The sequence below is a fragment of the Lissotriton vulgaris genome, chromosome 9 (genome assembly GCF_964263255.1).
Source record: "Lissotriton vulgaris chromosome 9, aLisVul1.2, whole genome shotgun sequence".
NCBI classification, from domain to species: domain Eukaryota; kingdom Metazoa; phylum Chordata; class Amphibia; order Caudata; family Salamandridae; genus Lissotriton; species Lissotriton vulgaris.
The window spans coordinates 1,133,711,488-1,133,732,917 of NC_141697.1; the positions used below are offsets into that span (position 1 = coordinate 1,133,711,488).

General features: G+C 43.2%; 1 protein-coding gene across 2 annotated transcripts in view; it reads left to right on the plus strand.

Moving 5' to 3' along the window:
• Positions 1-21,430, plus strand: part of FAM120A (family with sequence similarity 120 member A) — a 453,805-nt gene that overhangs the window by 158,365 nt on the left and 274,010 nt on the right. For both annotated transcript variants that reach the window (XM_086939166.1, XM_086939165.1), the window contains exon 4: positions 5,623-5,751. In XM_086939166.1, coding sequence (XP_086795292.1) covers positions 5,623-5,751 — 129 coding nt within the window. The remainder of the gene's footprint in view (positions 1-5,622; positions 5,752-21,430) is intronic.

Sequence of the window (21,430 nt, forward strand, 5' to 3'; positions counted from 1 at the left end):
CAACCCTTCAAAATGTGCATGCTTCAGGAAATATTCCTGCAGATTCAAAAAGGGGATTACATGGCAACAATAGACCTCAAAGACCCTTACCTTCATATTCCTATTAACAAAAACAAAAAGCACAAAGTACTTAAGATTCCTGCACAACGGAACACACTACCAATCCAATCCAATCCAAAAATTCTTTATTTCGGGCTTTCAGACCATAAAAAAAACAATAAAAACATTCAACATTAAAAGACATTCACGTATGTAAAAAACATTTCATAAAAATTAATTTCCTTGGGAGTCTATTCATGAGAGGGAGTAACATTACAGTTCATATCAATGTTCAGTCTTTTAGTAGTTTTTTCCTTATCTGCCACATGGCCATTATGTATTTGGCAACTGCAATGAGTATGTGGGGCAGAGTACTTGTTTTCAATATTCTGTACGAGTACAGATGGCTCCTTATGCCCAAGTTCCTACATAATGGCGCAGGCCAATATTTCCTTGGTCTATTGTAAGCTGGGCAGAAAAACAGAACATGAATTTTCTCCTCATCATGATTACTGCACCCTGGACAGATTTTATCATCCCTCTTTGTCCATTTGCAGGTAAAGGTTTTGATAGGCAGGGTGCCTAACCTCCATTGGATAAACAATTTTTGTGCTAAAATGGCGAAAATAATGTCCATAAAACCTTCAAATTGATAAGAAGTTTTGGAATCCAAGAATCGGTCTGTTAAAGTGCCATTATTGGGTGCAGATACCAGAGTAGCTAAACTTTTCTCCTTGTATATTTCCACCAGTCTTTTACGAGAGACCCTTTGGCAGCCTTGTTCAGGAACCTCCCATAACTCGGGGATTCTCAAGCGATACAGTTCTTTCTTTATAAAGGCCAACCAAGGAATTCTGTCACGCTTGTTCAAGTTCATTACATGAATGAGGTCTTGCCTATAGTGTGCAAGCTCGCTTGTGGTCCAGAGCCTGTGCCAAAATCTTAATGGCTTTAATTCCAGATCCTCGGCTTTGGAGGGGAGACCCACATCTAGTCTCAAGGGGAGCAGGGGTGTGCCACGGGGGAGGGCTAGGAAACGTCTGAGGAAAATATTTTCTACACTGACAAGTTCTGTCCCTGCTTTATGCCCCCATAGCTCACTACCATAAGAAGCGGCCGCTTTAGCTTGGGTTTTATACATTTCTATTGCCGAGCTAATGGGTTTAAAAGTAGAAGTGTTTGCGACCTTCAAAATTGCCCCCGACAGTTGGGACAGCTTTAGCCGGGATCTTGCTATTTGGGGGTCCCAAGATAAGTTCTCATGTAGGGTTACACCCAAATACTGGAACGCACTACCAATTCAAGGTGCTTCTGTTTGGAGTAAAATCAGCTTCCCTTGTGTTCACAAAGTGTTTGGCCGCAGTGGCGGCTCACCCTGAGAAGAGAGGGAATCCACTTCTATCCCCATCTAGACGACTGGCTCATAAGGGGAAATTCAAAACGAACATTCATAATCATGTGCAAAAAGCAATCCGAACGTTACAAACAGGGTTTCTCCATAAACCACAAGGAATAAACAACACCAGAAAAAGAAAAATCCTTCCAGGGAGCAAGGTTAAATACAACCAAACAAAAGGCATACCCCACACAAGCCAGGATACAGGCGATCCATCAGGAAACGTATCTTTAGCAGAGGGGTCGGTCTCTGACATTAAGGAGGGTCATGAAACTAATAGGCATGATTTCATCATGCATCCCACTAATCCCTCATACCAGACTACACATGTGACCATTTCAAGAATAGCTTACCAACAGCTGGTCCCAAGCCACAGGGAGATGGGCGGATCTATTGGTTATACAAAGGGTGCAAGCGGAGATACAATGGTGGGCATCCAACATCATAGCACAGGGGAGACCTTTCAGGAACCCAACTCCAACGGTGACAGTCACTACGGACGCATCCCTCAACTGTTAGGGAGTGCATTTCAACCAGCTGAAAGTACATGGTCAATGGAACCAGCAGGATTCCACGAAGCACATCAACTTCTTGGAAATTATAACAGTATTTCTAGCTCTAAAAGCATTCCAGAAACACATTCAGGGAAAAACCATCCTAATCCAAACCGACAATACAGCAACAATGTTCTATGTGAACAAGCAAGGGTGGACAAAATCATTTCCCCTGAGCAAACTTGCATATGAAATCTGTCAATGGGCAATAATACACAACATCTACTTACAAACTTTACATCTACCAGGAGTAGACAACATTACAGCGGACCAGATGAGCAGACAGAACTGCTCCCACAAATGGGAGTTGAAGAACAAAACAGTACAGTATCTGTTTAGAATCTGGGGAACCCCAGTGATGAATCTGTTCGCAACAGTGCATAGCAAAAAATGCCAGAAGCTACAAAGAATATGGTCCAATTCTATGGGGTCTAGTTTTTCCCAGCATAGAGCTGTCCTCCAGGTCGCTGCAAGGGGAGTGCTGTTGGTCTGGGACATGCTTTAAGTGGCTACTTAAATGGGTGGCACAACAAGTGCTACAGGCTCACTAATGACATTTAATTTACAGGCTCTGGTTATATGGTATACCGCTGTACAAGGTACTTAAAAGTAAACTAAATATGTCAATCAGATGTAATCCTATTTTTCCATGTTTTAGGGAATGAACACAAGCACTTTGGCACTGGTTAGCAGTGGTAAAGTGAATATAGTCCCAAGGCCACTAAAACGAATTTCAGTAAAAAGGGAGTGGGGACAAAACGGTTGGCAGAAGACCACCTTAAGGCTTACGGGTCTAACACCCATTGTTACCCCAGCAGGAACTGCTATCATGAAGTCCATCCACTCTGACCCTGTCAGACCCCTGTCATCACTACTCCTACTCAAGAGGACTGCAGTAGGGAGGATGAAAGACCATTGTTTTTCTATCCTACAAATCTGCACAACATATCCAAGATGATTACCTCTCTTCTTGCTAGAGTCTGACTCTCTAGGAGACCACCAGACATCATCTGCTTACCATCATCAAGCTAAGTGCTTTATGGTAAATGGAGTGCCAATCAGACCTATCACTTTACTGACAGCAAGGAGACAGTTATTGCTACTGAACAGAGTTAACGTCCGATAAGAAGGGAACACCTCACATTCCCAAGCAGTGTGACAGTAATGACCTGCTTTCTGAACATCAGAATGTCCTGGCTTTTTGACCCCTTGAATCTTGTTTTTGATGCCCTGTATTCCTGCCATGATTCCTAACAGCTTTTCCTTTTAGCAGTAGAGTTCATCCCATCCCCAGAAAGGTACAGGGCCACTACTTGCTTCGAAAGAAAAACGCGCGGAGTACTCTGCTCAATTTAATCCAGACCCCCTCCACCCTTGCAGAATTTGGTTAAGCTTACTTTGTCTCAGATGTTGGTAGCATCCCCAAAGAGTGTATATGTGTGGTGAAAATGCAGGATGCTTACTTCATTGTGTTTTGGTTTTAATGTCGATGCTACAGTTTTCACCCAGAATTTGGCCCCACTGGTAGCAAGATATCCACTTTTGTCCCTTTGTGGCCACTTCTCAGAGTAATGTCAAAGGGGTGAAGCCGAGTCCATCCTTGTTGTTGGACCCTATTCAAGTTTGTGTTCTCAAGAACTACCACAAGAGGATTAATCCCTACCTTCTAAAGTCTTGCTGCCTTCCAGAGGGGAACAGCTATCCGCTTTGAACTTAATGAGCAGAGAGACTTCCAGATGGCCTCTGGAACTGCAGACATCCTGAAGTAAGATTGTCCCTAAGGCCTAGCTTCAAATGAGTTCCCAGTGGGTCCAGGAGCTTGGTAACTACTCCAGCCCGTCCCAGGCCCCCACCTTCTCTTTCTATCCCTTGCCCCAACCACGCCCCAAAATTGTGGCCTCATGCTCCCAACTTTTTCATAGGATGCCTTTTCGGCACCTTGCTGTCACCATCGACTGATCAGAGTATTGGTGCTGGTGGTTTACTGCAGGGAACTCTCACTTTCCAACACTGATGACGGATAACCTGAGCATGTGTCTGCGCTGTGCTACTTTAGTGTCATTGTCCTTCTGTGGAATCCAGCACACCTCAAATGAAGTGGTCAAGACATCAACGGCCTGAAGCTTCTGTTTCCTCCGTTTAGGTGCCACATTTTCTTCCTGGACTTTAGCTTTGCCCTTGACAGGCTGATACGTTTTGAGCTTTTGGGCTAATGTGATCAGCAGTTTCTTAATTCACTTCTTAGTATTCTTAACCTCAGCCATGTGTAGAAATATGCCATAACCCCTCTGCTTCTGAGAACTATTCACTACACTTCAGTGGTAAAAAGTAATCTGACGCTTTGTCCCGCCTTCTTCATGTCTGTGCTTTACAAGCGATTCAATCGTTTCCCACATTGTTTCTACATCTCCATTCTTTCAAGGCTAAGAATGTACACAACCTTGATATCAGGAGCACTTTGCACTTTTGTCGTGATAAAAGTAATGGCGCATATCTTTTACCAGTAAACTAAGTGACCTTCTTATCACTGGCATAAGCTGATCGGCTGCTATATCCTCTGTTGCCAGTTGGATCATAAAGTATCATCAAATGCTACACTCTGCCTGGAGCCCAAATTCATTCTGGTGCTCATTCATACTCCACCTGGACGAAGGCATTGTCTTCAGAGAGATTGATGCTGTGTTATTACATGGGCTACAACACATACCTAGCTGAAGCTACACAATCACAGCTTCATACTAGAGCGTTGCTAAATGTGGCCAGGATGATCTTCAAGTTTTTGCCTCGGCCTATGCTCCCTCTTTTCTTATTCTCGCTTGCAGCAGAACCTACTCAGAAAATTGAGACTAGGGAACAGCCATGACGGAAATGTATCCTACTAAAGATGACGTTCTAGTGATTGTTAATAGGCTTTCCCTATTATCATCATCCTATCTCTGTTCCTTTCAGCCATCATCCAAAAATACGTAGCAGTAGCTAATTTTTTCAAGAAGGGAATTACATGTACAGTTAAGGGGGTGGTGTGCCCTTTTTGACACACCACTGCATATGTGATACTGAAGCTCGGATCTCTACAAACCGCTTCGCAATCAACTTTTGGTCTGGCCCCCAAGTGTTTTGAACTTTCCTACACTACATCCAGATAATTGTGGACGGACCTCTTAAATATTGTGAAACTGAGCATTTTTATAGCATTTGTAAAGAAGATGCATATAACTTAAAACTAAATGTATTTTTAGGGGAGTACTTTTGAAACCATTGAGTGAAAATTAATCTGTTGCAAAGTCTTTATAGAAATGCAAAATACATTTAAGCCACAGTATTTAACCTATTCAAGGTAAACACAACTTATTATGGGGTGTTATTCTGGGGTCTGCTATCATTGTGACGATATAAAGGATGTCGTATAAAATAACCATATTGCTGTCAATGCACTCAGTTGACATTATTTACAGCGCATAAGGAGTATTATTTAAGTTTGTTTTGCAGTAACACATTTTAGTTAATTCCCTTTCAATAGAATGTCAAGAAGGGACATCAGTGTGATGGTTTCCATCATAATATTGGTCGGTGTGTTAAAATGTAAACATTTCCCTTATGTAGTTTACTAAGTACTCTAAATTTTTTCTCCAGGTTCGTGCCCATCAATTAGTTTTACCACCTTGTGATGTAGTGATCAAAGCTGTTGCTGACTACGTCCGGAATATTCAGGATACGACTGATTTGAATGCCATAGCAAAAGATGTTTTTCATCATTCACAGGTGAAGTATGACTTTTCCGTTCCATGTCGTTAAAATGTACACATTTTCAATTTTTCTGTCAGTTTAACGCAAGCTCTTGGTAGATGACCACCTGTCTGCGAGTAACAGTGTAGCAGAGGAACCTTTGGTAGAGCTAGAAAACGTGTATGTCAACTTGGGTACTCAAAGATCAATAATGCATTTTGCCTCTTAGGAACACCCCCAAAGAATCATATTGACCTAGTATGGTGTCTTAAGCCTTTTTTTAATGCTGTGCAATCCCTTGTGTGGAAAAAAAATTGATTAGGGGCCACCTGGAATTACAAATATTTTGTCATAATTGTACTGTAAAATGGCTGGTTTAAACATATTTATGAATTCAACATTGTAGTTATTTTCAGGTATCCCATTAAAAAATGCAATTGAATATACAAAACCAACATGCTATTGGCAGCCTGGTCTCCCTCAAGTGTGAAAGTATTCAGAGCATGATCCTTTGTCAGAATTGGGTACTTTTAGGGTCATTCGGAGCCCTGCTCCTTCCACCTACGCCTAGCCTTAACATGAGTGACAAAAAAGGTTACTGATGATACATTACTCACCTCTCTGTTATTTTTAAACGAGAACACAGCACTGTTTTCAGAAGGATGCTCCTCTTACAGGTGAATTAAAGCCCCCAGGATGTGGGTGGAGGGGAGAGATCCGTTTGAAGACCTCCTACTTAAGAGTGCCAATTTAATGATCAAGTCAATACCTTAAGGAATGCGCACATAATACAGGCATCTTAGTCTCTAGCCAAACAATTAATTTTTTTGAGTGTTAAGGAATGACAAAATCATTTCGACATAAAGGGAACTATTTATCTGTTTTTAATCATATACTGCTCTTTAATGGACCTGATAGTGTTTAGACAATAATACCAAATGATTTTTGCCAGCGCCAGTCTGTTTGTTGCTGCCACGAACATACGTTTTGAATAATTGGCCTTTTTGATCAGAGAATCCTAAACTTTTACCCTTGTAAACCAGAGGGTGGGAAAGGATGTCTTAAAGTTTTACTCTCATGAAAAAGCATTCAATAGTATTCTTTTGAGAACCAATTCTGGTTGGGGATAGAAGGGTAAAAACGACTTACTAGCTTGATGAGAGGATTAGGAAAGGTTGCATTTTCCACAGTTGCTTCAGAGGCTTTAAGAGTTTTTGTGGTAGTAACAAAAGTAATTTTATTTTGAGAAATTAGTTTTATTTACTATGGTGATGATTGACATAAATGTCTATGTTCCTTATGACAATCCTCCCTAGAATAAGCCTGCTCGTTCTGCCCCTCGTTTCACAGGTGGGCACAGATACTGAATTTAATGTCTGTCTTTACGAAGAAGCCTTTTGACTAGATTGGATTGAATGTTTGAGGCTGATTGATTGTTAGCTTTGAGAATATCTGTGTTGATTTGTGTCCATTTATCGTCATAAGTCTTCTGAGCCTTGCAAATTTCTTTCTAGCAATCTTGTGTGATCTGGATTAGAAGACTAGAATTTTAGTCCTGTTGAGGAGAGCTAGCCTCTTGACGTGTCGATACCTGTCTGGGGCATTCAGTTGAGTTGAATAGTTATAGTAATCATTTCATTAAGCGCTCATTTGTCATTAGGGTATTTAACCTGTACTGTACATTGTGGTGAGTGCATAAAACTGCTCATTGCACCCACAGTTTGGGTAACATTACTCTACTCTATGCTCCAAGATGACCCATCGTACTGTTAGTGGTTCCACTTTTTAAAAGAAGCATTCTGGCTCCCACATGAGCTTTATTTTGGTTTGCATAGCTTCGAGTTCTACAGGAAGAGAATTCAATGCTGTTGGAAGTAAAGCTGGAATGGGGGAGTCTACACTACATTTGTTTCTCTTTCTGGAAAGTATGAAGAAAGTGGAGAGAGTTGCATGACATGCTCAATGTATTTCACTCTGGCAAATAGGCACACTGCGACACTCTTGCTGGTTCAATTCTGTGGCTGCTACTAGCATAGAATCATATACTGTGGTAGTGCCAAATAAGCTTCCTGCTAGCAGAGTGGAAGCATGAGGAAACCCGGGTCACCACTTCACTAGAAACATGGGAGCATGGACCTGTGGTACAACCCTTTGAAGTTACAAGTGAACTCGTCTTGTTTTTAACCACTGCTGCATCTGTGACTCCATGGATTGCTTTTGATCAACACACAGAAATGACACTGGAACTGGGTAGCTGCAGTAAGGCATTGATCAAATAGTTTTCAGTCATCCCACTGTTTTCAGCCCACATGCATTTGCCAAAGCATTTCAGACTGTTTTCGCAGTCGTATTTTCTAGTCCTTGTCAGCACAGTACACTGATATTCCTCAGGGTTTAGTCATTAAAATTAGGGGCAGCCTATTAGCTTTAAAAATCAAAGGCACTAGTGCTGAATTTTATTGTACTCTGCATGTCGAGGGAGCTGACACCTGAATGGGAGGAAGTGTTAGTGTCGAAGTACCATCCACAAGAGTGACGTGCACCACTTTAGAGCAGATGCTCTAATGCTTGTTTTTACTGACCGTTTAACCAAGATTGAAAGACTAGTGGTTTCAAAAGAATATTACAAAGAAGGTTCAGGACAATGGCGTTTCCTGGCCAGCTTCCAGTCTCATCTATTTGAGTTCTGCGACCCATAGTAACCACAGCTGAATATTTATCCTGAACCCTGCTTGTTTGGGTTCTGGATGTTGCTTTGTGGTAAAGGGTTAAAGTTGATTCATAGCCACTCTCTCCAAACCTTTATTTGAGTTCTGTATGCTTATGTCCATGGATAACCATTATAAGGATTTCAGTTGTTATTCCTAGTGTTAAGCATGGATTCAACCAAGACACCCTGGCTTTCTCTTTGGGCTAACCCTTCTTCAAATAACTGTTTGTGTGAAGGGCATGCCTACCATCTGATTTCATTCTTCGATTAATATCTCAATAATAAACTATCTACTTCACTCTTGATATATTCTGGCTAGTATTTATATCCTACCTACCAGAGTCCTTTTCCAGTACTTATTTTACAGGCCATTCATTGGTTGTGGTTACAGAGTCTTATTTTAAAGAGGTCTCCATAGAGATCTCAACGTTTCTCAGGTTTTGATGACTGGTTGTGACTTTAAAATGGAAATAGCAAAAATACAACAGTCAAAGCACAAATAATTAAATTGGGACTAAATAAGCTACTCACCTGACATGGGACTTCTGCACGACTTAAATACTTATTTAAGTGTAGGAAGTCAAATTGCCTAAAGCCAGCATGCTTAGGTTGCTTACAAATATTTTAAACCCTTTCTGTCTTTATTCCTTAAAGTGCCAATAGTCGTTTTTGTAGGGGTTTGTTGGAGGGTGTATGGGCCTTCTGTTACCCGAAGGAGAAGGTATTATGATTGCTTAGTTGTATTGAAATCGAGATAACAGCCACCGAAAGCTGGGCGATACATAACAAGCAGCAGTTGCACTTCTAATTATTGCTCAGATGGATGGCCCACAGGAAAAGCAACTTATTGATTGTCAGTGAGTTTATTTACTTTTTGATGAATTTGCACAGAATGGATTTTAGGTGTTCCTGTAAAGTGTGTACATCATGGTAATTAGGGAATCTAGATGTGGGGGCGCAAAAGCTGCATTGCCTCTTTAAATTGGTTGGTTAAACTTGTTATGAATCAACACCAGAACAATCTCAAAGGGAAAACACGCACTCTGCAGTGTTCTCGATTCACATGTTGTGCTTTCTGCAATCTGCTGGTTACATCCAGAAGAGTTCTTGAAATAAACATTTATTTGTGTTGCAAACAAGAGATGGAGCCAGTACGACTCACTAGGACATCAAATGATAGCCCAATACATAGCTGAAGTCTTTAGAATATTTTACCACTACTTGGTTTGGAAGCGAGGCGAGCGTGGGATTAGGAGTCGAGTTGGTTTGGAAGCGGGGAGAGAGGGATTTGGGGTCTAATAGGCACAGGGGAACGATAAAAGAAATCTAACTGAATAATAAAGATGCCATCTATTATTGAGAGAGCTGCAAGAATCAAAGTACAATGTTATTAAATAAAATAGCCAAGTTTTCATTTTGGCCAAAAAGCCATCGACAATTTGTAACTGATTATGAAAATGATGATGTTTCTAATTTCTGGCTATTGTAAAACCTGAAAGCCACTGAAAACCAGTCCTAATGGGTTGAAACCAAAAGATACCAGGAAGGACAAACCTACAAGAACCGACTCTACTTCAAAAGAATATCCAAATCATAAGGTGGTTCAGGAAACGAATATTTGCCTGCTACTAGGGAAGAAAAATATCAGCATTGACAGAAGTCGAAGTCCTCAAAAACCTTAGTTGAATAACAAAAAACAACCTCTCAAGACCAGCTGTGGCACTCTTGCAGAAATACATTTTAAATGAAGCAAAAAGGGGTCATAAGTTTCAGACGGGTTAGAAACCAGTCACACACACCCATACTATAATATGGGCATAAACGTGAGGATATTGTGGGTGAAGAAATTCCAAATAAAGTCTTTGGGACTGGAGGAGACACAAATTACAAGCGTGAGTAAGAAAACATTTGTCTGGACTTTGAAACAGATTTACTCTAAGATTAAGTAGAATCTCAAATATAGGGCCTTTCACCACTAGATGACTTGCTTTTAGGCTACAGCTTGAAGAGCAGCATTAAAAGTCCTCTTTCCTGTTAGAGACTCTTAACTTAGTAACACTGGCAGAAATAAACTTCTCAGTTGACCGAGTGTCCGTCAATAAGGGAAAAGGTTTTAAAACGATATGCCACCTCAACAGTTGTTATGTAGAGTGGAAAAGAAATATATACACTTAACTCAGGATTCTGTATATATGTGGAATCCTGTGGAGGCAGACTAATAATCCTGCAGTCTCCTGCATCAGATAGACCGCAAGAGACTGGATGCAGAGGTGAAAAAGCTAAAAGAACATGCTAGTTTACAGTGGCACACAAATCTTAGATGCTATGCGTAATAAGTATGGGTATAAACAGGGGGAGGAGATAGCGGGTCTCTTGCAACACCCCCCAGAAGAGGGCAAAAGAGGCAACATTTTCATTTTCTTGTCTGAAAAAGAATTGCAAAAATACTTGCCTTATTTCTTTATTAGATTCAGCAGACAGCTAACATTGGAGCTTTGACTTGCAGCCTTGCGGGGCTGTGATTAGCAAGGTTGAAGGCAGAGATTCATCAGTCTTTGACACAAAATCGGGGAAAACATTTTTTGACACATTGGTTGACAACATGGTTTATTAAATGACAATTTTTCATTTGTATTTCGTTTTTCAAAAATAGTTAATTAAAACCACGATGTAAGGGTTTAAGCATGTGCTGTAAGGTAAAGCATGTAGAAATGACTTTTCACTATTAGTAAAATTGTTTCCGTGTGTAAAGTATTTGCAACAGGGAATCTGTGTTTGACCCAAAAATATTTTTCACTTGCGAATTTTGCTGTGATTTGGTAATAAACTGAAATTTGATGTTTGATCAGTAGTAATACATGTGTGCACATGCATTTATAATTAGAGTTGCACATATGGGCCACATTTATTTTCACTTCCATGACATAAATAGAATATAAAAACATACTAAACTAAATATGAAAAAGCATAAAATATATATATATATATATATATAAACTGAACTGTTATTTACTCTAGTTTTTGAGGGAGGGGCACCGTGACACGCTTGAGGCTTTGCCTCTTGTCATTACCCCTCCCCACAGTCAAACACTTGTAATAAAAAGCATATTAAACAAGCATTGGCATAGCCAATAGGCCTCGCTTTTGGGACCTTATAAGTATTTAGGTATGCTACAGGATGTCCTTGGTGCAACAACACCAACTGCTGCATGGCCGAACACCTATAAGGTCCCAAATGCGAGAACTATTGGCCATGCCAATACTTGTTTTCTCTGGGAATCTGGTGTAATTCCAGGGCATAGTTATTGTGGAGTGATATACTCCACTCTGGCTGGACGGAACGTCAGAACATACATTGTTAGCGAAGCAAGGACCGTCTGTACAGCAAGAGCCAGTCTAGAATCCAAAACCAATCCAGACAGACAATTTCAAACAGGTCCACGTGCAAGCATGCAAATGAACACAAGAGTGAGCTTGGCCCTTTTCAGGGAAGCTTGAGGTTGTCCCATGGCACAGAAAGCGTATTTTACAGCACATATTTTCAAATATGTTTGACAAAAAATATCATTTACTGGCAGATTTGAAGAGCAGCTAATGTGTTATCTCAATTTTTAAAGGTTTGTTGGAGTTCCCAGAAGTAATATTTATACAAATCCAAGCCATTTGTAAATGCTAACAATGAAATAATGTGCCAAATAACATGAGGAGAGAGGCGGTCTACACCGGGACAGGGCGGAACGAGTGGGCGCACGTCTGCAAAAGTGTAAGCAGCTGCAGTGTCCAAACGCTTAATGACCTGTGAAAGACAGACGGCGGGTGCAGCTTCGCGACAACGCAAACGCTAGGCCAGCCAAAGCGTGAGGTAGCAGCACTTTTAAAACCCACCTACAAAATGTCTCGCAGAGCAGCACATGCGCTGGCTCAGCGAGACCTAAAAATAGTATATTAAACATTTGCACATCTATAAGTGTGTGTGTGTGTATGTGTGTGTGTGTGTGTATGTATATATATATATATATATATATATATATATATATATATATATATATATATATATATATATACATATTAGTTTTACTGAAAAAACCAAAGGTAGAAGGACGTTTTAGTTAGGTTCAAATTACATTCGTACACAACCAGTGAAATTCAGCCATTATAACTTAGTGAGCGAACTATAACTTGCGCCTCGTAATGCACTGCTTTTGACCTCACATATTAGATCACTCATGACCTCGTCAGTGACATCACTGACATCACTCATGACGTCATCAAGTGACTGTGAGCATTTAAAAAAAGTTTGTGTTAAATATACATACCAAGGGGTATTAGTGAATCAGTGGGTGTATGAGTGCCTGTATGGATGATTCAGTGGGTGCTTAACTGACTGGCTAAGTGAGCGATTATGTGTTTCTGTGAATGCATGGGTGAATGACTGGTTGTGTGAATGTCAGTGTCAGTTTGTGTCTAAGTGGCTGTATCGGTGTGTGAGTGGGTATGTGAGTGGCTGTATGGGTGAGTGATTGGTTGTCTGAGTACCTTTATCAATGTCTGAGTGTCTAGGTGGGTGGGTGGTTGAAATGATTTGTAGCTTGCCTGTATTAATGAGTGAATGGATGAGTTGGTGATTGTATGGGTTAGTGAGTGTAAGGGGCTGTATGGGTGACAGTGTGTGTATGGCGGTCGGTGAGTGAGTGGGTGTCTCAGTGGTATATAGGTGAATAACTGCATATATGAAAAGCATTTTAGGGGAGGATTGGAGTATGAGTGACTATATGAGTGAATGGTTATGAGAGTGGCTGTATGGGCGAGTGTGTGCTTGTGTCAGTGACTGTATAGGGGAGTGAATACGTGTTATGGGTAAGGGAGTGGGGTTGTATTTACACTGTGTCCCTATATATACAACTGGACATTTCTTAAAATAACTCACTCTACTGAACAGATTTGTACCATTCAACAAAAAGGACTCTTTCTGGAACCAACAACTATCATTCTGCAAATTTGGCGTAATTCCGTTACGCAGTACAGGCCGTAGCTGTGTCTAAAGTTTCCTATGGAAATTAACATGAGAAATACAAATTTTGCCCCATCCCTTTTCTCTACCCTGCGTGACGGATCACCCTGAAAATTTCAACACAGCATCCGAAGTGAGTGGCAAATTCGTCTGAAAATTTCATGAGCATCCGTCAAACAACACCAACGTTATTGGCAAACAAAAAAAACACGGGAAACCAGTAAGTCCCTCACATTGGGATTGCTAAGAGGTCTTTTGAGGCCATGCCCCCCCTTTTTCCACCAATCAGCAAACGTGCCTCCTGGCGCACTACTGGTTGGGGGGTGAAGTCCTTATCTGAAAGAAACATGTTAGTTATAGATTCCTTACCTTCTACTCCGGGCTTCCCTCCCTTCCCAGGACCCGGGGGGACTCCCAGCTTCGTACATTTTACGAGGCGATGCACGCCATCTTTTGGCAGCCAGAACCCGCCCACGTGCATTCAGGCCCCGCGGACTCGGTAGGGGGACCTAGGCCTTCGCCGCAGGCCTCCCTTGGATCCAGGCCTGGATCAGGATCGACGCCAGTTGACCTTATTACGCCTCCACCACCGGCGCCGCTTCCTCTGCCACCGCTACCGCATTCGACCCCGGCCTCCTTCCTGATGTGGATCCGGCGCTGAGTGGGGTTTTTGTGCCCCTGTTCACTCATGGGGTCGCTTTTCTGCCAGATTGGCACCCAGAGGATGATGAGGAGGACTGGGAGATCTGACTGATCAACTAGAATCTGGGCAGGACTGGAGAGAGGAACTGGGGGATGCCAGTGGTCTAGACACCTCCCCTGACCTTGGCATGTTGTCACCTCCTACCATGGCTGCAGAGGAGGGAGCGTCATATGCAGTGGTATTGCGTAGGGCAGCTGAGGCTCTCAACCATCGAGCTTCCTAGGTGGCGGTCAGGACTAACCTCCTGACAGAGGCACTTCAGCCGGCTGCGAGCTCTTCGGAGGCCCTGCTGCTGTTTAATGAGACCCTTATTGGCGTCCTTTTGGACACCCTACCCCAGAGAGCTTGGTGGTACAAGCCTCTACTTCCAAGAGCACCTTCCCTTCCTCTCCACCGGAAAGGGAATCCAAGAAGCTGGATCATCTTGCGAAGAAGATTTTCTCTTCCGCCAGCTTGGGGCTGCGGTCGTTAAACACTGCATGTCTGTTGGGCTGTTATTCCACTCAGTGTGGGATACGGTGGCGCAGGTATCCGGAGGAGGCCTGGACAGTGCTCATCCAGGCTGTTTCCCCTGGGACGGATGCAGCGGAGTTTACTATCCGTTGTGGGCTGGATACCGCCGACACTCTAGGCAGGATGATTTCCACGTCAGTTGCTCTTCGTCGCTACGCCTGGATGAGAGAGACTGGCTTTTCAAGGTATGTTCAGAATACCCTCATGGACATGCCCTTTGATGGCCGATGCCTTTTTGGTGACAAAGTGGAGAACGCTCTACAGCGTTTCAAGGACTCACTGGCTAGTCCATGGGCCTCTCCAGCCGCCCTTCTTAGTCTGCTTTTCGCCCAAACACCAGTGGGCGGCTGGATCCGCCATCACCTCTCCCACTGGCAAAACACACAAGGTGATGGATGGAATGTTGCACATAGTTAAAACATTCTCCCGCAGTCACAGATCTGGGTTTAATCCATCGTTATTTTGCTCACCAACTCCACCCCAGTTCAGACATGGCCATATGCAAATCAGTCTTGACCCTGTGCCTTATGGGAACAGTCCAGCCCAAACTGCCAAGCCATGTCTTCCCTGGACCAGAATCAAGCATCCTAGGACCGGTTTCTGACTATCATTCATTCATCAAACTTTATTGCGGCTGTTTTAGCCATAAAAGCACATATACATTTTAACAGTACAATAAAATATGATCAATAGCAGAATGAGGGATTGCAGTTTCATTATATTATTGGCTCAAACAATTTACACAGGGGTCAAGGGAGAATAACAAGGGGGTCAGTTATAGTAATTAAAAGTTGGTATAAAACATAATTTAGGGTTAAGACCATATAAAATCTTTCTTTTAAAAGTTAGCAAACCTTGTTAGAGAGGCATCCCTCTTTAATAAGGTAAAAGTTGTATCTAAAAAACAGCCACCAGTGGCTAAATAGCATTCTTTAGCAAAAGCACACGTTTAAGCCACATGGCGAAGACAAATTTTGAACACTCCACAACATGTACTAGTGCAGTATCAGATTTTAGGATCCTTAAGAAGTCTCGATAATTTCTGATGCCCATGTTTCTGCACAGTTGAATGATTCATTTTGCCCTAGTCCACGTATATGCTGGACAGAATAGCATTACACGGATCACTGTTTCCTCCTCCACCATGCATCCTGGGCAAAAAGACTTTGTACCCCCGCCCACTTGTTAGTTACTGCATAGAGCGGGAGTGTCTATCAGCCGTCATCAGCCAGGCTAGCTTGTCTCCAACGACGTAGTAAACACGGGACCCACGTCTGGGCATACCCTTCCCACATAGGGCGAACAGCAAAACACACAAGGTGATGGACAGAATGTTGCACATTGGCAAAGCATACTCCCCCACTGGTGCACCATTACGTTGCACAAGTGGGTTTTGCAGATAGTCCAAAGGGGCTACTTCCTCCCCTTCAAGACTAGCCCGCCAGCCATGCCACTGCAATACCACCGCATGTCTGAGGATCACCTGGGCGTTCTTTAACAGGAAGTTATGTCTCTCTTGGCCAAGGGAGCCGTTGAGCGCGTTCCTGTCCCAGAAGTTGGTCGTGGTTGTTATTCCCACTACTTCCTGGTTCCCAAAAAGGACAAGGGACGGCGTCCTATCTTGGATCTCGGGAACGTCAACCGCTTCCTCCGGAAGGAGAAGTTCAGGATGTTGGCGCTTGCTCAGGCCTTATCTCCCCTCGCCCCGGAAGACTGGATGGTTACATTGGACTTGCAGGATGCTTAATTTCACATTCCCGTCCTGCCGGCCCACCGGCGTTACCTGCGGTTCGCTGTAGGCCATGAGCATTTTCAGTTTACTGTGCTCCCCTTTGGCCTTACCAGCGCCCCCCCGGGTGTTCACGAAAGTGATGGCGGTGGTCGCAGCTCATCTGCGCAGATCGGGGGTTTCAGGCTTCCCCATATCTAGATGACAGGCTGTTGAAAACCGGCTTTCCCCAGGCAGTGGTCTCCCACCTCCAGACTACGGCCGTTCGCTGGGGTTACCCATCAATGTGCCAACGTCACGCCTGATTCCTCTCAGAAGCTCCTCTTCATCGGAGCGGTACTGGACACCACTCAGTTAAGGGTTTATTCTTCCGAACAGCGAGTCAAGGATATTCGGGATAGGACTATAATCTTTCAGCCTCTGTCCCAGGTTTTGGTCAGGATGACCCTGAGGCTCCTGGGCCTCTTGGCCTCCTGCAGCCTTCTGGTCAATCATGCCAGGGGGCATATGCGAGCTCTGCAGTGGGACCTAAAGTTCCAGTGGGTGCAGCACCAGGGGAATCTGTCTGATTGCGTCCTGATCTCCGAGGACACTGCACGACAGTTGCAGTGGTGACTTAAGAACCAGAATTGGGTCAACAGCAGATCCCTCTTCCCTTCCCTAACCAGAACACACAGTGGTGACAGAGCGCATCCCTTCTGGGATGGGGCAGTCACATGAGAGAGGCGGAGATCAGAGGCCTCTGGTCTCCTGCAGAGTCTGGGCTCCATATCAACCTTATGGAGCTCTAGGCGATCCGTCTTGCACTCAAGGCATTACTCCCTTCTGTCCAGGGAAGAGTAGTGCAGATGTTCACCAACACCACTGCCTTGTGGTACTGCCACAAACTGGGCGGGGTGGGGTCGTGGACCTTATGTCAGGAGGTCCTCCGCCTCTGGACATGGCTGAAACACCTGGCGGATTCACTGAACGCCAGGGCCGACAACTCTGCCGCAGGTGCATGATGGATCACGAATGGCGTCTTCACTCGGAGGTTGTGCAAGGTCTTTTTCGACAGTGGGGAGAGCCTTGGTCCGAGCTATTCGCCACCGAAGAGAACGCGCAATGTCAGCAATTCTGCACGTTTGAATTTCCAAGGCAGCACTCGCTAGGCGATGCATTTAGTCACAAGTGGAGTTGCGTTCTATCGCAGGCCTTTACGCCTATACCACTTCTGCCCAGAGTGCTGAAGAAGATCAAGCGCGACTAGGCCCAAGTCATCCTTGTGGCTCCAGATTGGACACGAAGAGTCAGGTATCCCGAGCTGCTCAACATGGACATCGATCCTCCGACCCGTCTGCCTCTTCAGGAAGGTCCTATGTCGCAGCAACAGGGGAAGGTCCTCCACCCAAATCTGTCCAGCCTCCACCTACTTGTGTGGAGATTGAGCGTCAGCAGTTGGAGTCTTTTGACCTGCCTCCCGAAGTTTGTGATGTAATCTTGGCAGCCAGGCGTCCCTCCACTAAGACTGTATATGCCTGCCTGTGGAACAAATGTGTGGCATGGTGCACAGCAAAGGCTGTGGATCCACTCTCTGCCCCTCTTTCTGAGGTCCTCTTGTTCCTCCTTTCTTTGGCTCAGCAGGGCTCTGCTCTGGGCACCATCAATGGCTATCTCTCAGCCATCTCTGCCTTCCTTCGGCTTCCAGATCAGCCTTCTCTTTTCAAGTCCCCGGTTGTAAATAGTTTTTTGAAAGGCATAACTCATCTCTTTCCTCTTATTCCTTTTGTTATACCTCAGTGGGACTTGAATCTAGTCTTGACTTATTTAATGTGCGCTCCCTTTGAGACGCTTCACAACTGTGCTTTGAGGCTTCTGATGCTTTAAACTGCATTCCTGATTGCCATCACATCTGCCAGAAGAGTGAGTGAGCTCCAGGCTCTTTCTTCTAAGCCTCGTTTCCAGTCTGTCCATCCGGACAAGGTAGTTCTCAGGACTCGTCCATCCTTCCTGCACAAGGTTGTCACTGCCTTTCACATTAGGCTGTCCATCACTTTTCCCACCTTCCTTCCGCCTCCGCATCCTTTGAAAGAGGAAGAGACTCCACTGTCTGTACCCAAAACTTGCGCTTTCCTTTTAACTGGATCGCACCAAACCATTCCGGGTGGATGACCAGCTCTTTGTTTGGTACGTGGGTGCCAAATGTTAAGCCGTACACAAGCGGACTATCTCCCAATGGGTTGTGTATCAAAGCTGGTTTTTGTCTGGCGAAGAAGTCTCCAGTGGGGCTGCGCGCCCATCCCACCAGGGCGATGGCAGCAACTACTGCTCTGGGACGAGGCATTTATCTGAATGACATCTGTCAGACAGCTACGTGGGCTTTGTTACACACATTTACGAAACACTACTGCTTTGACAGTCCAGTCCGGGGAGATTGCTTTTTGGTTGTTCTGTTCTCCAGGACTTTCTGGTGTGATCTTGGATTGCAGACCCACCTCCGGGGTGGTATTGCTTGGGGTATCTATTCTAAGGTAAGGAATCTATAACGTGTTTCTTTCAGATGAACAAGTTACTTACCTTCGATAATGATAAATCTGTAAGAAACATTAGTTAGTTATAGATTCCTTACCGTCCCACCCATCCTCCCAGTTCTGCAAATTAATTTTTAGGGTGAAGGATATCTTTTCAGGGCCCTAGTTTTGTGCACCGGCGGTCAATGTCTTGCATGGCTCTACACTTATGGCATGGAAATTCGTGTACAGAACTGACGTCAGCGCGCGAGGGCGGCTTCTAAGTAGCTGCAGCAACATCATCCCAGTGACCACGATGCCAAAAACTAACGCAGAGCCGGCCGATGCCACCTTCTGACGCACAGGGGTCCTGCTGACGAAACAATTCTCCTGATCCAGTCCGACACCTGGGGGTAATTCACAAGGTAAGGAATCTATAACTAATCTATGTCTCTTACAGATATATCGTTACAGAAGGTAAGCATCTTGTTCACTAGTCTATCTCCTGTTGACTGGTGGCATAGGTGAATTTCAGTTGGAATGAGTTAATAGACTTCAGAAAGGAGTTAAATTCCTACGTGGCACTGTCCCAAATTAAAAACAAGTCATCTATAGAACATACCCAAAATACAACATTATCAGTTATCATCTTGATATGTTCCGCCTCCCAAAAGCCCATCATGAGGTTGGCATAAGTGGGTGCTTAAGATGTACCCATTGCGGTCCCCTTGCTTTGTCTGTAGAATTTTTAATTAAAAATAAAAACATGATTCATATGAAAAAAGCGCATCATATCTATATCTAAAATCATATGGGTCTGATCAACTACATTCAAGGACCGTGATCTCATATAAAATTTGCAGGCCCTAATGCCATCAAGATGTCTGATCGATGTATCTAAGGAGACCACATTGATGGTCACTATTGTGTTGTCCTCCTTCCAGGGAATCCCTCCAATTCGATTTATATATCTGGAAACCTTGAGGTGTTTTCCCGAAGTGAACCACAAGAACTTACAATAGGGCGTCCAGGAGGATTTTCTAGACTCTTATGGACTTTAGGTAAGACATTAGGTAAGACATTAATAGTTGGAGGAATGGGTCGAGTTGTTTAAAAGGTACTCTAGCTCATTGTCATCTAGCAGGCCTTTCGAATGCCTGTTACATAACATGCTGTGGAATCTTTTCACAATTGATAATCGGATCCTCTTTAATCCTTTCATAATTGGTTGCATCATTCAATTGTCTTAATTTCTAAATAATACTTTTGGGAATCCATCACAACAATGTTACCACCCTTACCTGAGGGTTTGATGACAATATTACTGTCCATTCGAAGATCTTTCAATGCCCAGTTATCATCCATAGTCATATTTCGCTTTTGTTGTTTTCCTATTCTCTCATTTATGTACATAGACCGAAGTTCCTCTGTCATAAGTTCTTGGAAAATATCCATCTTATTTCCTGCAGGTAGTTGGGGGCAGAATCTAGAAAGGGTCTTGCATTTGCTGCTACTTGACATATTTGTTACAATCTTCATCTCTTCTCAAAGTTGCGTATTAGTAATTTCCTCTATGGTGGATGAATAATGATTTCCAGAATTTTGCATTTTCAAACTATGTAGAGATCTTAATGGGGAAATGTCATTCAAAGGCGAAAGTTGATAATGTGTCAAGATTTCTGTATTCAACAAATTTTTATGTAAAATTGGCAAAATGTTATTTTAGTTTTAACTTTCTACAAAACTTGTAAAGATCCACTCTTGACATAGCTAAGTCCATACCATAAGAGGGACAAAATGTTAATCCTTTAATAGTTTCAGATGTTTCGAGTTTAGTTTTTGGATGATAGATTGATTACTAAATCTGTTATTAGGTCTACAACCCCGTTCATTTTTGTGTATCTATCTTTCATTTTTTTGCCTGTGTTTCTTGTGGCTCCGTCTGGTTCTTTTTTTTGATGTTCTTTCTGTCTTTTGGTAAGAACCTCTCCCTTTGCCCCACGTCGTCATACGAAGAAGACACATTTCCCAGGGAAAATCTACTCTTTGTCTGCTGCTGGTAGGGCCTTCAACCCATGAGCTCACTTCAGAGCTTTTCGCGCTTGACATCCTGATTTGTTCTTGTACTTGAACCCGATTCATAGATTGTTATAGTTTGCATCATACTTGCGTGGAAAGGTGTACACCCTTCCTATGGCATAATCAATCCTGTCCCGTTGGAATTTGTGGATTTTCTCATTTTGAACTTCCAACTCATGTTTATCTAATCTCTTATCCAATTCCTCTAACAATTTAACGCCTGCAGTTGATTCTTTGAATTGTTCTAGAGATTTCTCTAGACTCTTGGTCTTCTCCATTGCTTGTGCTAATCTTCTTTCCGGATGTGTTATTAATCTATTGATTAACTTAATTGAACATTCTGTCGTGTTCATTTGCCATTTGGAAAGGAGATCTGGATCCAAATCACTTACGGTGGGGAGAACAAAGATATCCTTAAACCTCTGGGAATGCGTTTGCAGTCTGGGTACTTTTTTAAAGTGACATTTTCCCACCCTTCATT